This window comes from Mastigoproctus giganteus, chromosome 1 (assembly GCF_048544385.1).
Source record: "Mastigoproctus giganteus isolate SK-2022 chromosome 1, ASM4854438v1, whole genome shotgun sequence".
NCBI lineage: Eukaryota > Metazoa > Arthropoda > Arachnida > Uropygi > Thelyphonidae > Mastigoproctus > Mastigoproctus giganteus.
In genome coordinates, this window is record NC_143575.1 from 118,704,538 (window position 1) to 118,721,384 (window position 16,847).

General features: G+C 35.2%; 1 protein-coding gene across 1 annotated transcript in view; it reads left to right on the forward strand.

The window, feature by feature from the left end:
* The window catches only part of LOC150091113 (UBX domain-containing protein 7), a 690,832-nt gene that overhangs the window by 469,120 nt on the left and 204,865 nt on the right, over positions 1 to 16,847 (forward strand). Inside the window, exon 9 of the mRNA XM_090384602.1 lies at positions 2,611 to 2,664. Coding sequence (XP_090240728.1) covers positions 2,611 to 2,664 — 54 coding nt within the window. The remainder of the gene's footprint in view (positions 1 to 2,610; positions 2,665 to 16,847) is intronic.

Below are 16,847 nucleotides of genomic sequence, written 5' to 3' on the forward strand. Positions count from 1 at the left end.
AGGTGAAGTAAACATTGACAGTGAGCTAGATGATTTTCTAATAACTGAGAGGAAAGTGGAGGAGAAATTGTTGAGGATAAACATAAAAAAGGCACCCGGGGTGGATGGGATCTATCCAGTTATATTAAAGGAGGCAACAAAGAAAGTAAGCAAACCACTAGACATAATTATGAGAGCTTCTTTGGACTCAGGGGAGGTACCCATGGACTGGAGATGTGCAAATGTAACCCCAACTCACAAAGGAGGATCAAAGGCTCACACAAGTAATTATAGACCTGTGAGTTTAATTTCTTCGGTTCCAGGAAAATTAATGGAGGCACTGGTTAAAGAAGCACTGCAGGATCATCTGGACAAGAATTCAGTTATAGCTCAGACACAGCATGGTTTTGTTAAGGGCAGGTCTTGTCTGACCAATTTGATTGGATACTATGATGTAGTCACAAAAGAACTGGATGCAGGGAATAACTTTGATATTATATATTTGGATCTTAGAAAGGCTTTTGATACTGTTGCGCATGGAAGACTGCTGCACAAATTGGAGAAGTGTGTCATTGGAGGCAAATTGCTGTTATGGATAAAGGGATGGTTGAGTGGCAGAAGACAGAGAGTGGTAATCAATGGACACTGCTCAACGTGGACTAATGTTATTAGTAGAGTTCCTCAGGGTTTAGTGTTGGGTCCATTGTTGTTTTCTGTATTTATAAATGATATTAATGATGGTGTATCAGGCTTAATGTCCAAGTTTGCAGACGATACCAAGGTTGGCAGGGTTGTTAAGGACACTACTGATACTATGCAGCTGCAACAGGATCTGGAAAGGTTGATCAGATGGGCTGAGAGGTGGCAAATGAAGTTTAACATTGACAAATGTAAAGTACTACACATGGGAAACAGTAACCCCAGATCAACGTATGAACTCTGTGGTACTACGCTGACAGTGGTAGAGAATGAAAAGGTCCTGGGGGTAATTGTGCAGGCAGATATGAAGTTCTCTGAGCAGTGCAGACGGGCTGCAAGAGTAGCTCATGGAGTATTGTCAATGATATACAGGAATTTTTCCAGCAGGGATAAGGAGGTGATTATTCCATTGTATAAGGCAATGGTCTGGCCACAACTAGAGTACTGTATACAGGTCTGGAGGCCTCATTTCAAGAAGGATGTAGAGCTGCTGGAACGAGTGCAGAGAAGGGCAACAAGATTAGTGAATGGAACAAAGGGGTGCTCTTACGAAGAAAGGCTTAAGTTTTGCAAATTACAGTGTCTGGAGACTAGGCACCAGTGAGGTGATCTGATAGAGGTGTATAAAGCCTTGAATGGTTTAAGCATGCTCAATGCTGATGGGATTCTTCCTCTAGCTCAGAAAAATCACCTGAGAGGGCATAAATTCAAATTGAGGAAAGACAGATGTAGGATAGACGTGCGGAAATTTGCCTTTAGCCAGCGGGTGGTTGGTTGGTGGAACAGACTTCCATCCCTTGTGGTGGAGGTTGATAGCCTAAATAAGTTTAAGGCTCAGGTGGACAGGTATTTTGAACGAACAGAGGGGTGAAGTGGAAGTGGGTTTTTTTTTTTTTTTTTTTTTTTTGGCTGATGCTGCATAAGCTTGCTTTCTTGCATCAAATGCCTCTACTAATGCTAATGCTAATTATACGTGAGTATTAATTGCAGAAACCATTGAAATTAAATTAACGAGAATTCTGTTGATGTTCGGCAGTCATATTTGATCTCGGATTCGTGGACCTTTACGCTCATGCGCGAAGACAAATAATCACTATTTAAGTTTCAGGTTCAACCCTATTTGGTAATTTTCATTCCTGTGATCATGACATACGGTCGAAAAGTGATGTCAGCTTCAGGAAGGAAAATCGTTTTGAATATTTTCGTTAGATTATTTTTTAATTTTTAATTGCGTTAAATTGATTTTTAATTGTGTTAAATTGGTTTTTAATTATTTATTTTTTATTCTAATGTAAGTTTTTGATTTTTTCGTTTTAATTTCTGGAGAGTATCATACAGAAGTATTCAACGTACTATATTGAGGTAAACTGCTCTTAGCGTTTTACAAATTTTGAATTAAAATAATACTTGACACTAACTTGTTCAATTACCAAATGTTTAGATAGTTCAATATTTTTTAATATTAAAAATAAATAATTTCTATATTTAAAAAGTGTATTAAGTGGGAAAACATCATTATAATAATACACTGTGTATTCTTTATCATGAACTTTTTATCCGGGATAACTTTTTACCCGAGAAACTTCTTACACGGGAAAATAATACATTACAACATATAGAGTTGAAACTGCGACTTAAGAAACCAAACTTAGAACAGGGAAAACTTCTTATGCAGGAATTTCTTATCTGGGTTCTACTTACTGTGTATCATTTTTGAATCTCTGTCATATAATGATATTTCCACAATGCCAACCAGTTTCCAACCACAATTGAAACTACAATTTTTATATAAAGAACTTGGGTTTTTCTTAGCATCTCAACTCCATATTGTATATTTTAACCATAATATTAATATAGTTTAATAAAAAAAATATTAAAAAATTTTAAGTAATGAAAATTTTTTTATTACTTAAAACTAAATTTGTTTTGTAGGCGAAACTCTTGTTGTTTGGAATAAGGTGGATTCCTCTTCATTTTGTGAACTAGGCAAGTAATTTTCTTCTTATTCACATTTAAGATAAATTTTCATCACAATTATTTTGCAGCTGTATACTGGTTTATTATTTTAAATGTGAATAAGTTGTATTATGTGAGCAAATATTCGTTAAGAACTGTGTGTGAATTAATGGAGTAATTTTAATTTACAGCTGTACCACCTGCCCAGTAGCAGAGATACAATGACTGAAATAATTGAATGTTAAAAAATGCATTAAAGGAAAAATCTTTAGCAAGGGAACTAACTGTTTATATTAAAAAGTCAGCTTGAAGAGAAGTGTTTGGAAAATTTTGTATTTATTGTTCATATCATCAAAAGTGGCCAACATAAGCACTGAAATTTGTCCTTCTTTGCTCAGTTTCTATTAAAGTATATTGGTTACCTGGACATGTATTATATATATACAGTATTTATAAAAGTTAATAATGATAAAAAATTAAAAAAACGAAAGAAAGAAAAATAAAAATAGATAACGACAAACGTAAGTAGCTGCATAAAGCAATATCCAACAACACGGCATGCAAAATATAAGATATATAAAAAGAATGAAGAAACAAATAAATAAATAATGAAGACAGAAGAGGAAATAGAAGAAATGTGGTAGGAACATGTGATAAAATTTTTTATAAAAATGCAGTCAGTCCTCGTATAGCACGATAGTTGTGTTCCTAGAAACCCTCGTGCAATATAAACAACAGGCCCTATGGGGGAAATGGTTTACGGAAAAGTGGCCACCCGCATTTCGCCCCTGGCACATTTTGCCCCCAGTAGATAATGAATAGGCTACAGAAATGTAAATACTGTACAGTCAACTCTCGATAACTCGAATTTTTATTGAAGTCCCAGCCCCTTTAGTGGAGATTCCATGTTAAACTCTCTCGATTACCCGAACTGAACTTCTGATAACTCTAACTTTTCCGAACAAATTTTCAAAATGACATTCGTGTACAAATTGTCACGTAGCTTTTAAACTAATTTCTCCCCTTATGTATGTCTTCAGGGTTCTCTTTCCATTGTGAAAGGATTAACTGGAACTGTTAATCCTTTCATAATGGAAAGAATACATACTCGACCACGAGGGCAATAGTCACGTGATTAGTGATGGACATGGGGGAGGGAACGGTGATTAATCTTATAGGAATCTTTTTAGTAACAAGTGAATCTTGTTCTGATTTGTCTAAATTCAAACAATAAAAGTTCCTGCATCTGGCTCTCTTCACATTTCGTGGCGCAGTCGACAGTGCATTTGCTGTTTTCGCCGCCTCCATAGAGAAGTAAGATACAGAGTGGACTCTTGCTCAATTCAAACACGTTCCACCTGCAAAGGGTGTGTTTGGACAGAGGGTTTGGAAGGCCCAGTTGTGAAAGTCGTAACTAAACATAACCATGCAGCTCAAGCTGCAAGGTCGGAAACATTGCAGTTGATTGGTCAAATACGGCAACATGCAACAACCACAAACGAACGGCCACAGCAAATTGTTGAATCGGTTATTGCAGAGGCTCATACCAATGTCACGGCATTACTTCCTGAAAAGGATTCACTTAAACGAACCATTCGTCATGTTCGATGCAACAATGGTACTCCACAGAATTATCAAGAAATTATTATCGGTGGCAATGTACAACGGTTTTATAATTATATTATGAATCAACAGGGATTACCTTTATTTTAGATATAGGAAGCTTCTTTTCCAACTCTCCTAGTCCAACTCGTTAATAATTCTTGAGGATGGCGATATCAATGATTAATTGTGAGTTTCTCTATTCCTGTGGAACATGACGCCTGAAAAGTTCTAGTCTGACTTAAGGAATGTAGAGAACAATCCCCACCCCCATATCCAATTTTATTAGACCCCTAAATTTAACTCTAAAGTCCAGCTACAGGACCAAAAGAAATAATCGGTCCATATTTATTAAACAGTTTAGACCTTCAAAAATCAAATTTTATGCCAATCCGCGTAATGGTTTCCTTGCTGCCAGAGGTATGGTGTTTGAAGACAGAAGTCTTGAGCGCTCATTGTTGAGACCGCACGGTCTGAACACTACGGTTCTGACAGTGGGGAAGATGTCCCACCTGTTTTGGAAAATTGATATCACCATCCTCAAGAATTATTAGTGAGTTGAACTAGGAGAGTTGGAAAAGAAGCTTTCTATATCTAAAATAAAGGTAATCCCTGTTGATTTATAATATAATAGAATATAGGAATTATCGAGCACTTAATAGCTCTCAATTATCAAATCTATTAAACAGTTTTTAATGTATGAGTCTCAGGACGAACTGCTCTCGGGTCGCATTCTTATTTTTTCCAATAATAATAATCTTCAGTTATTGGCGTGTAGCCAGGAGTGGTTTTCTGACAGAACAAGAAGTATGCTGCTAGAATCAAAAGAATAGTCCAAGATTTTCAAAATCGTAATGTGATTGATTACCTTAGAGGCATTGCATACAACTTCGAGTTGTAAACAATAATAATGTGCGTTTATTCTATGATTGATTACCTTTGATTTGATTACCTTTACCTTTGATTGATTGATTACCTTTGATTGATTCATTCTATTAAAACAAAATAAATTAGAATTAATAAAAAATTAGGTGTATTATTTACATTTCTATAGCCTATCCATTATCTATTGGGGGCGAAATGCGGGGGGGGGGAACTTTTCCAGATCCCGGGAAAAATAGGGTTAGGTGCCGGCCACCCAAGATTGAACACACAAACCAAAACCAAATCGTAATAAAATATTGCTAATGCTTTTGCTTCTATCGTAAGCAAACTTGTTTTTTGTTTGATTTTCTATCCAAACAGATGACAGCCGTTCCATCTCTTCCAATTCTTTCTGTCTTAATCTAATGGATTTTAATTACACTTTGGGTTGTTCCTGCTATCAAAGTTGTTTTCATTTCGCTCAAAGCGTTTCACAATTTCATATTTTTTCTCTATCGACAGAGGCAGACTGGCCATAAGCCTTACCGGGAAAACCCCGGTGGACCAAAGGCCACTGTGATTTTGGCCATAAACCATGAATGAGGCCACTATAAATTTTCTCGGGTAAGAATTTTTGGCCCAGTCCGCCTCTGTTTATCGATATTGCTTTTCTTTTTCTCTCTGAATCTGCAGTGTCTTCACCAGGATGCTTCCTTTTCAGACCTTTTTAAGTATTTTACTCACTTTTAGGGAATAAAGCACAATTATAAAACAAGGAAGCACACTTGATACACATAAACAAAGCTGCACGCATGTAGCAACTGAATAAACAACACCGTAACGGCAGAGATACACTATTAACACCTCACATTTACTAAAGCACATTTCTAAGGGTTACTACCATAAAACAATAAAAACAATTTCCAATTGCATTTCTGCTAGTGGAATCTGTTATGAACTGGTAGTAAACTCGATCTAATTGCATTTGCGATTATGCCGATAGCTGGAATTGTGTTGGTTTTTACGTTATCATGGTGAAATGTGTTTCCCCTTCACTGATATAAAACACATAAATACATTTTCCGAATCTTCTCTTCATTCCTGTCGTGTTGCGTTCGGTTGGGGTGATTCCACGTTCGACTGCCATTTCTTGTAAACACAAAGGCGAATCGTGCATAAGCAAATTCGGTTTGTGTTATTTAAGATATCGTTCTCCTATTTATAAATCGTGTATGATCGAATTCGTGTAGTGTAAACACGTGTTATACGAGGACTGACTGTATTAGATAAAGGACAAAAATAGCCAATAAATAATAAATTTAGACTGGCGTCTTGAGCACTGCTAAGGCCAAAAAATGTGAAATATCACTAAAAAGGCACAAAACAAGAAATTAATACAAAAGAAAATAAATATAAGACAAACATAAAAAACAAATACCATCAACCGTTGCATCCATTTTCCTCAGAGGGCCACTGGATATAGCACCCATGAAAATTACTGCATTTGGAATGTAATGCAAATTACCACAACAAACATTAACTAAAACATCAGCCCGCTGAAGCAGTAAAATCACACCACGGAGGCCCTAATGCAACAACAGAAGAACAGAAAAGCTTAAGCACCCATCACTAGACCAGACTACCGCCAAAAAAAAGGAATGGAAGTTGATAAAAAAAAATAGCAAATTATAGACAGAATTTAGAGGGCAGTATGAGTAGCACAAAGCAACTGGCACACACTACATACATTAGAAATAAAAATAAAACTGTGGAAAATAAAGGAAAATAAAAAATTGCTAATGTAAATGGCTGCATTTTTTTTTTTTTTTTTTTTTTTCCCTCCTCTAATTTATATATCATATTTTGCACGACATGTTGTTGGATATTGCTGTATGCAACCACTTACGTTTCTGGTTATCTATTGTTATTTCTTTCTTTTCTTCATTTTTTATTATTAACTTTCATGGGTTGCACGTGTTGTTGGTTATTGCTTTATGCAGCCACTTACATCTGTGATTTTCTTTTTCTTTCCTTCTTTTTCAAGTTTTTTTTTTTTTTTTTTACAGTTTTTATTTCTAATGCGTGTAGTGTGTGCTAGTTGCTTTGCTTTGCACTGCTCATACAGAACTCTATATTCTGATTTTCTATAATTTGTTTTTATTTTCTGTTATCAACTTCATTTCTCCCTTTTGATGATAATCCAGTCTAGCAATGAGCGCTTAAGCTTTTCTGTTCTTCTGTTGTTGCATTAGAGCCTCCATGATGGGATTTTATTGCTTCGCCGGGCTGACGTTTTAGTAATGTCTGTCTGCGTCTGTTGCAATAATTTGCATTACATTCAAAATGCAGTAATTTTCATGGTTGTTGTATCCAGTGGCCCTCTGAAAGAATGGATGCAATGGTTGCTGGTATTTGTTCTTTATGTTTGTCTTATATCTGTTTTCTTTTGTGGTTGGTTTCTTTTGTCTTTTTAGTAAAAGGCCACATTTCTGGCCTTTTACTGAGCTCTGCATTCATCACAGAGCAGAAAGGCAGAGTTGAACTAACATTCAGGTGCCATGCTACATAAGATACCATACATCTCTACATGTCTTTTTTAGTGATATTTCACATTGTTTGGCCTCAGCAGTTCTCGAGACACTGGTCTAAATTTATTATTTATTGGCTCAATATTTTGTATATTTTTGCCATTTATATAATATTTTTATAAAAAATTTTATCACATATTCCTGACACATTTCTTCTCTTTCCTCTTCTGTCTTCATTGTTTATTTATTTATTTATTTGTTTCTTTGCTCTTGTTTCGCTTCCCTCTTTTTTTTTTTTTTGCTTTAATTTCTGTGTATATATATATATATATATATATATATATATATATTATATGAGGTAAAAGTTAGGCAAAAGTGATAAAAATAAATAAATATGGCTATGTAGCTATCATTAGAGGCAGCAAATGCACATCCTCCACATGATGCCTAATTATATCTGATAATTAAAATAAATATGATATTTAAAATAAAAACATCAGCCAGTAGTACGGCAATAATGCAGAGCGAAACGAAACGCAAAATAATATAAAATAAACAAACAGGGAAGGGAAAATAGAGATAATACGTAGTCGATAATCCCCTGTAAAATTTAGTCAATTAAGTCATTAAACCCAATTAATAAAAAATGTAAATTTAAAATAATGCCAATTATAAATAATTTAGCGGTACCCCCCTCGAAGGTACCAGTTCCAAAAAACGTGAAATATCACCAAAAAAGGGTTAAAGAAACTACCAAAAAACTATTTTTGGTAGTTTCTTTAACCAAATGGTCAGTCTATCAAAATGATAGACTGACCATCATGCCCCATATCGACAGAGGACCACGAGGCCAATAATGGTCATGGAATCGCTGCATTTCAATCGTCATACACATCATCGCAAAGGCAGAAATATCGAAGAACCAAACCACCCTTCCATTCTCCGATAGATCAACCAATGCAGAGGATCTGCATGGCGGTGGTCCTTATGCGGTGGTTCTTCGATATTTCTGCCTTTGCGATGATGTGTGTGACGATTGAAATGCAGCGATTCCATGACCATTATTGGCCTCGTGGTCCTCTGTCGATATGGGGCATGATGGTCAGTCTATCATTTTGATATTTTAGTTTTTTGGTAGTTTCTTTAACCCTTTTTTGGTGATATTTCACATTTTTTGGAACTGGTACCTTCAAGGGGGGTACTGCTAAATTATTTATAATTGGCATTATTTTAAATTTACATTTTTTATTAATTGGGTTTAATGACTTAATTGACTAAATTTTACAGGGGGTTATCGACTACCTATTTATTATCTCTATTTTCCCTTCCCTGTTTGTTTATTTTATATTATTTTGTGTTTCGTTTCGCTCTGCATTATTGCCGTACTACTGGCTGATGTTTTTATTTTAAATATCATATTTATTTTAATTATCAGATATAATTAGGCATCATGTTGGAGGATGTGCATTTGCTGCCTCTAATGATAGCTACATAGCCATATTTATTTATTTTTATCACTTTTGCCTAACTTTTACCTCATATAATATAAATTAGTGGTAGTAGTGGGTTGATATGCTAAATAAGCAGCGCCTGTGCCGCCATCTATTCTTTTCCTTTCTATTATATAAGCTGGTTAAGCTTGCATTATGTCAGTGGTGTGGCTCTGATCTAGAGTGTTCTCTGTTCTATAGTTTATTTTTCGCGGCATAAGGACCACCGCCATGCAGATCCTCTGCATTGGTTGATCTATCGGAGAATGGAAGGGTGGTTTGGTTCTTCGATATTTCTGCCTTTGCGATGATGTGTATGACGATTGAAATGCAGCGATTCCATGACCATTATTGGCCTCGTGGTCCTCTGTCGATATGGGGCATGATGGTCAGTCTATCATTTTGATATTTTAGTTTTTTGGTAGTTTCTTTAACCCTTTTTTGGTGATATTTCACGTTTTTTGGAACTGGTACCTTCGAGGGGGGTACCGCTAAATTATTTATAATTGGCATTATTTTAAATTTACATTTTTTTTTTTTTTTTTTTTTATTAATTGGGTTTAATGACTTAATTGACTAAATTTTACAGGGGATTATCGACTACCTATTATCTCTATTTTCCCTTCCCTGTTTGTTTATTTAATATTATTTTGCGTTTCGTTTCGCTCTGCATTATTGCCGTACTACTGGCTGATGTTTTTATTTTAAATATCATATTTATTTTAATTATCAGATATATATATATATATAGAGGGGGGGGATAAGAAAATGGAGAATTATAAAGTTATTGTTAATTATCAAGAGAGGCTATATTGAATGGTACATTATGAAGAACTAGCACCATTCATTACAGCCAACTAATAATTAGCAAAAACTATCTGTTTCTGGTTGCTACTTGCCAGTAATTGCAGGACTTGATAATAGGCCAAGAGGCCTGAGTAAGAAAAATGTAATATGAACATAATAATTTATCAAAATTTTAGGAGCAAACTGGCAAAAGAACAGCTGGCCCAACAGACAGCAGACTGAACAAATATACACAAATTATACAGGATTTATCATAACATGTGGTACCCGCGTCAGCAATGGATTTAGGATCTAGGTCTAAGCCATTTTTGTGTTCCAGTAATTCTTTGCACTATCTGAGTTAGCATAGCTGGCCCCATTCGACTGTTTACAAACAGTGCTTGATATCTCAGGGGAGGGCCTTGCTGTAGATATTCAAACAAGATCCTGCAGTGTCCTTTGAGTGATTTCAGTTAGTTCTCTGGACATTTAGGGCTTGTTATTAATATTTTTATACAGTGCATTTGCTGTGATAATGGAGGCTCATTCAGATTGAGAGATGGCAGACATATATCTCATGAATGGACTTGCTAGATGCAATACAGCCAAGGCAAGACAACTGTATGCAGGAAACTTCCCTGATTGTCATGTGCCAAATAAGACCACCTTATTTGGTACATGACGATTCACATGATTGCCTTGTAGAAAATGAGTTTCAGATGGCAGTAGACCCATCAGCACCAGAATAGCAAATCCAACAGACACTTAACTTTTGAGTGGGTGAGGAGGTGTTTGCAGGCATGCATTCAGGTGTACAGTGGTCACTTTGAGAATTTCCCTTAAACATAAGCAAATAATTGCAAAGTGTGGTTAGAAATAGGATGGCAGTAGTACCTTTATTGTCCTTGAATACTTTAGTTGGACTACTGCACAGGCCAAAATTTAAAATTTTACGCAGTCCGAACTGAACTCGAAGGTCATTCTCCCTACCCAATCCGTACTAGGCCCACTGAGAGCCCATCCACCAATTTCATATTTTTTCCTACATCACAGCTGTATTATGTGATTAATCAAGTTATTTATAATTCACCCTAATTTTTTTTAGAAGTAATAACAATTTCTACTCTTCCCCCCCCCCCCCTCCTTGCATGCTTTAAGGACCTAAAGTGTAAATGGAATGAATATTGACTCATTAAACTTTTGTGCTAAAGGTTTATCAAACACTAATTACATGGCACTGTCTTAGATCAAAACTGGTATCAATTTATGAAATTTTGTAGAATTATTCCATATACCACAAAAACTTTGTGTTTGGCTTAAGTTTCTGCACTTATAAGATGCTGTAAGATTTGCGTATTTATAAAACAGGATATATATCCTCTACCATATTATGGAATTAAAAGCATTAGGTACCATTCTGAACATTATGCTGTGACAAAATAAATGCAGAAGTAAAACGTGGAGATATACTGATGATTACAGAAGAATTTACTAAACTGTATTTCAGTTTAGTAAATATATTCCTTAAAAAATTAAGACAACATTGATTTAGGAAATGTGGGATATTTGTACGTACGTCCAATGTAAATATACAAATATTCATCCAATATAGACTGAAGGAAAAGCATCTCAACTGGACCAAAGTAAAGTAATGAAAAATACAGTGATGTGAAAATTGTGGTGTTGAGGTTCCAAATGGATTATCTCTAATCATTATGTACAAAGCTTATTGTAAACGAATAGACTATTAAAATCACATACGTGTATTCTGTGGTGCTTTTAGATGAGATTATTTCAGAGGGGGGGAAAACTACGAAAATCCATAAAAAATTGTTCAAAAATAAACCTGGCATTTGCAAACCTTTAAAGGCAAATCAGTGAAGGATGAAATAAATTCTCAACTGATTGCATTCAGTGTACTCTTGAGCTAAAAATCCTTCAGGTGCATTTCATTCCATATCCCTATGTAAAAATAATATGGCATCAACATTTTCACTACTTAAAGAGGTTTGACAGTCTTGCACAATGAGTCTGGCTGCACACTAAAATTTTTTTTCTCTGCTTGCACTAGTGGCAGGTACACAAAGTACATTTGGAAATTCTCGATAGAAACTTGAATTCCTGTCCATGGTTTCTCCACCAGTCAAGTAAGTCATGAAGTTCAATTTGATCCACATAAATCATATATTTCTTGATTTCTTCTTCTTGACTTTTCAACTCTTTGGTTGCATTTTCAAACATGCTGAAATCCAAAATCTTCAGCTTCTTTATTATATGTTGGTCACTGTTTCTTTGCAAAGATTTCTTGTTGTAAAATTTTATATTTTAGAAAATTTTCATCTGCTTCAGGTTGCAGTGAAGGTTCTTAAAATTATAAATAAGTTCACCAGCATATGTATGATCTTATGTTGAACATGAGGCATTCTATCTGCTTCTCAGCATAGTGGTTCAGAATTCTTCATCACATTTAAAATTTTCTATTAAATTTTGCACATCACCCTTTGTTTCTCCTTGTTCTTCACTTGAAAGCATTTTTAACTGGTGGAAAGTTGGCCAAAAGAACAAAACAACTGTGAATTTTTTTTAACTCAGCCGAATATTTCAACGAAAGTTGAAATATTCACTATATAACTAAGTGCTACCCTTTCATCGTTATCATGTTCTGTTATAAGAATCAATTTTGAATGCCTTTGATATTTTTCTAAAATTCATTTCTGGAGGTCGCTACCATAAAACAATTTGCACTTTCTGGTTTATTTTGGCCTTTCTGTTAGTGCTTATTATAAGCAGGTAGTGAACTCGATCTTATTGCATTTGCAATAATACCGATAACTAGAATTCTGTGGATTTTTATATTATGGTGAAATGATTTCCCCTTCACTGAAATCTTCAATCATATAAAAAACATTTTAAAATTTTCAGAATGTTCTCTTCATTCCTACTTACTTATTACAATGGTGAAGGGAAAGGGACCAATGGAAAGTGCAAGTGGTGGCAGTGCTAGGAAACAAAACAAAATTGATTTTGAAATAAAGATGATTAAGAAGTACAAAGCAGGACAAAGTTTGTCATTTATTGCACAGGAATTAGGTCTCGCTGTTTCAACAATGAATATATTTTAAAGAACAGTGTGCGTATAAAAGAATGTGTTCAAGGATCAATGCATTTAAGATCAACAGTGATCACAAAACAATATTCAGATGCTATATCGAAGATAGAAAAGCTATTAATAATATGGATGGAAAATCAGATTCAAAAGCGAGTGCCCCTGAGTCTAACAACCATTCAAGCAAAAGCAAGAAGTATTTATGAAGACATTAAGGATAAATTCAGCGAACTCCAAGCCAAGTTTGTGGCAAGAAATGGGTGGCTTAATAGGTTCAAACATTGCGCTGATTTCCAAAACAAAGTATGCGGTGAAGTCCCAGCGTCAATTCTGCAGCTGCAGAGAAATTTTGTGATGTGTTGGAAAATCCCCTTCTAAATCTCCACAGCCCTTAACTTCGGCAGCAACGTACTTATGAGCTGGAGAGTTAATTCTTCCAATGATGCTCAAAAGGTAAAACTTGCTGACATTGTCAGTCTCCTCTCTCTTTTTATAATTTTGTACATCTTTGTAATCTTTCCTGCGCATGAGATAAAAAAAAAAAAATGAATAAATACAGTCAGACCTCTATGTGACAAAATCGATCATTCCATTGAAAAAAATTGTTATACAGAAAATTTCATTATTATTATTAGTAGCCATATGGTGCAAGGAAGCCTGAGTGCTTATACTGCACCAGCCAAAAAAAAACCTTTGTTCCATACTCACCAGAAAGAAATATGACCTTTTCAAAAATGAAAAATACTGTAAATTCAGAAATATAGTAAAAGATGGGAAAGAAGTGGGAATGAATAAATTTTCTAACATTTTAAAGCAATTTATTAATACATAATATTAAGAAATGTCTACTTACATGATGCCCACAATTTATTAGTACACTTTTCATAATTATGTCTTAAAATGGTTGGTAATTTTTTTTGTAATTTGTACACTGTATTCTACTGTACACCATTCATAAAAATGTATGCATTTGTTTAAACTTTAAACACTCAGATATATTTTCTGTTACATTTTCTTCCCACTGAAGGCCTCAATGCAAAGTTTCAAATGCTGCCAACATTTGTTTGGAAGGTTTAATATTGCCCTAATTTTCATCCAATTCATCATCAATATTGTTATCAGTTCTTTAAATACGCTCCAAAATGTTGGAGTCACTCAGATATTCAGCTACTATGATATCATTATCAACTCCTAAAAATTCAGCAAGAACAGTTTCTTCTTCTTCTTCAAGAGGAGTGTTTCCATTTACAATGGGTTTCCTCAGCTTACAAGTTATTTCTTGTTAGGAATTTTTTCCCGCCATAAAGTGCGGTTCAAGGTGTCTTGGTCAGTTAAGCCTCGGGCTGTCATGCACTCCCGTACTCCATCCATCCATGTCCTCCTAGGTCTTCCTCTTCTCCTTCTTCCAGGAGGTATCCATTCCAGGATAGCCTTTGGATATCTGTTTTCTTGCATCCATTTTACATGTCCATACCATGTTAGACGCTTTTCTTTGATGGTGTCAATAATAGTCTTTTTTACTTCCATTTGTTCCCTATATCTTCATTCCATATTCTGTCTCTTCTAGAAGTTCCTACTACCAACCGATTGGCTATTTTCTTTTTTTCAACATAAATGTTCTATATGTTTATTCATTGTGTTTATTCTGTTTTCCTCCTGAGCGTCTCCAAAAATCCATTTCTGTGGAGAGCAATTTGCTTTCCACTCGCCTCTTCAATTTCCAGATTTCCGCTCCATACAATAGAAGACTTTGTACAATCGTTTGAAATATAAGTTTCTTTGTTTTATTTAGGATATTTTTGCTCCACAGAACGGCTATCGGCATGTTAAGAGTTTAACATGCCGATAGCCTTTCTGCCATCTGCAATTCTCTTATTGATCTCTGCTTGGTATTATCCATCACTTTTAAGATTGATCCCAAATATTTGAATTTTTCAACTTGTTTAATTTTAAAACCTGCAATATTTAGAACGTATCCTGGCCCTGAAGACAACATTTCAGTCTTGCTAAAATTGATTTTTAGACCCCATTGTTTATATTCCTCAAACAAATGATGACATGCATACTTTGCATCTTCTAAGTCTTATGCTATCACCACCTGATCATCTACAAAAGTAAATTGTAAATATAGGTGTTCTTATTAATCGGCAATCCCATTTTATTACATTTTTTTGACCAGGATCTTAGGCAGATGTCAATATAAATTTTGAAAAGTGTTGGTGACATGCAACAACCTTGTAATAAGCCTTTTGAAGTGTGGAATTCAAGTGACAAAGCTGATCCCACTTTAATTCTGCATCTATTATTCCTGTAAATTGCCTTAATAATTTTAATCAGTTGTCCATCAATATTTGCCTCTTTCAGTGCTTCCCATAAGAGTTTTCTTGGAACACTGTCATTGGCATTTTTCAAGGATCTGTCATACTGTTGAGATATGATCTATACATGACCTCCCGGCTAAAAAACCAATTTGTTCTTCTGATACCTCGATTTGGCCTTCTAAATGGTTCTTGATCCATTTTCCAAGGATCTTTAATAGCCGGTTCAGGACGCATATTCCTCTGTAATTTGAACAGCTTTTCCGATCGCCCTTCTTATAAATTGATGTAATATATCCTGTTTTCATTTCTTTCGGTATTTCTTCTCCTCTCAGTATATATGGTGATCTGATTGAGATGTATAAGGCCTTGAATGGGTTGAGCACGCTGAATTCTGATGGGATCCTTCCACTTGTTCAGATTACGAACCTAAGGGGGCATAAATTCAAATTAAGAAAGTACAGATGTAGAATAGATGTGCGGAAATTTGCCTTTAGCCAGCGGGTGGTTAATTGCTGGAACAAACTTCCATCTGTTGTTGTGGAAGTTGATAGGTTGAATAAATTTAAGGAGGAACTGGACAGGCATTTGGAGGGAAAGGTGTGATTTTTTTTTTTTTTGCCTGATGCTGCATAAGCTCATACACTTGCTTTCTTGCATCACATGCCACCACTACCACCACTACTACTACTACTATTTAACAGTTTTTGTATCAGAACAGCCACTCCTCTTCCTCCATATTTTAGAAGTTCCACATAAACTCGTCCAGGTGATTTGCCATTCCTTCCCTTCTTTAGTAAGGGTTCCACTTCCCTAACAGAAACTTTTAAGCCCGAGTCTTCTACACCAAAATCCTCCATTGTCTTGAACTCTTCACGGTCTTCTTTTAAAAGTCCTTCATAGTATCCAGTCTTTCAAAGGTATTAATTGCAAACCAGCGTTGTGTTTATTCTGTTTTTTCAAGTCTTTAAGGACCTTCCACGATTCTGCTGATTGCTTGAAGCCCAATTTGCTATTAATAGTTGTGCATTTCCTTTCCCATTTTTGGCTATTTTCTTTTTTTCAACATAAATGTTCCTATATGCATCATTCCTATCACCCAGCCATTTCTGATATGCAAGTTTCTTTTCCTCTACAGGAGCTCTTAACTTCTCTGTAATCCAGGTCTTTTTTGGTCTTTGGCTCTTCTTTTTGCCTAGGATTTCATGAGCTATTTTTTTAACAGTATTTTTTAAATATTCGTAGATTTCTTCAGTATTACCTTTTATCTCTATGTTAATTGCAGCATCCATTCTCTGGGTGAAGTTGTTTCTAATGCTGTCGTCCTGGAGTAGGTCAACGTTAAATTGATCCACTTGTAGCATTTCTCCTTCCCTGCATTGTTGGTTGTCCACACATATTTTCTTAATCCAGTTCCACCTCAGTGTTGTTTTAACAAGAAAATGGTCAGAGCCACACTCAGCTCCTCAATAAACTCTGACATCTTTCAATACATATGTCCCTGAATGTTTTGAAATAA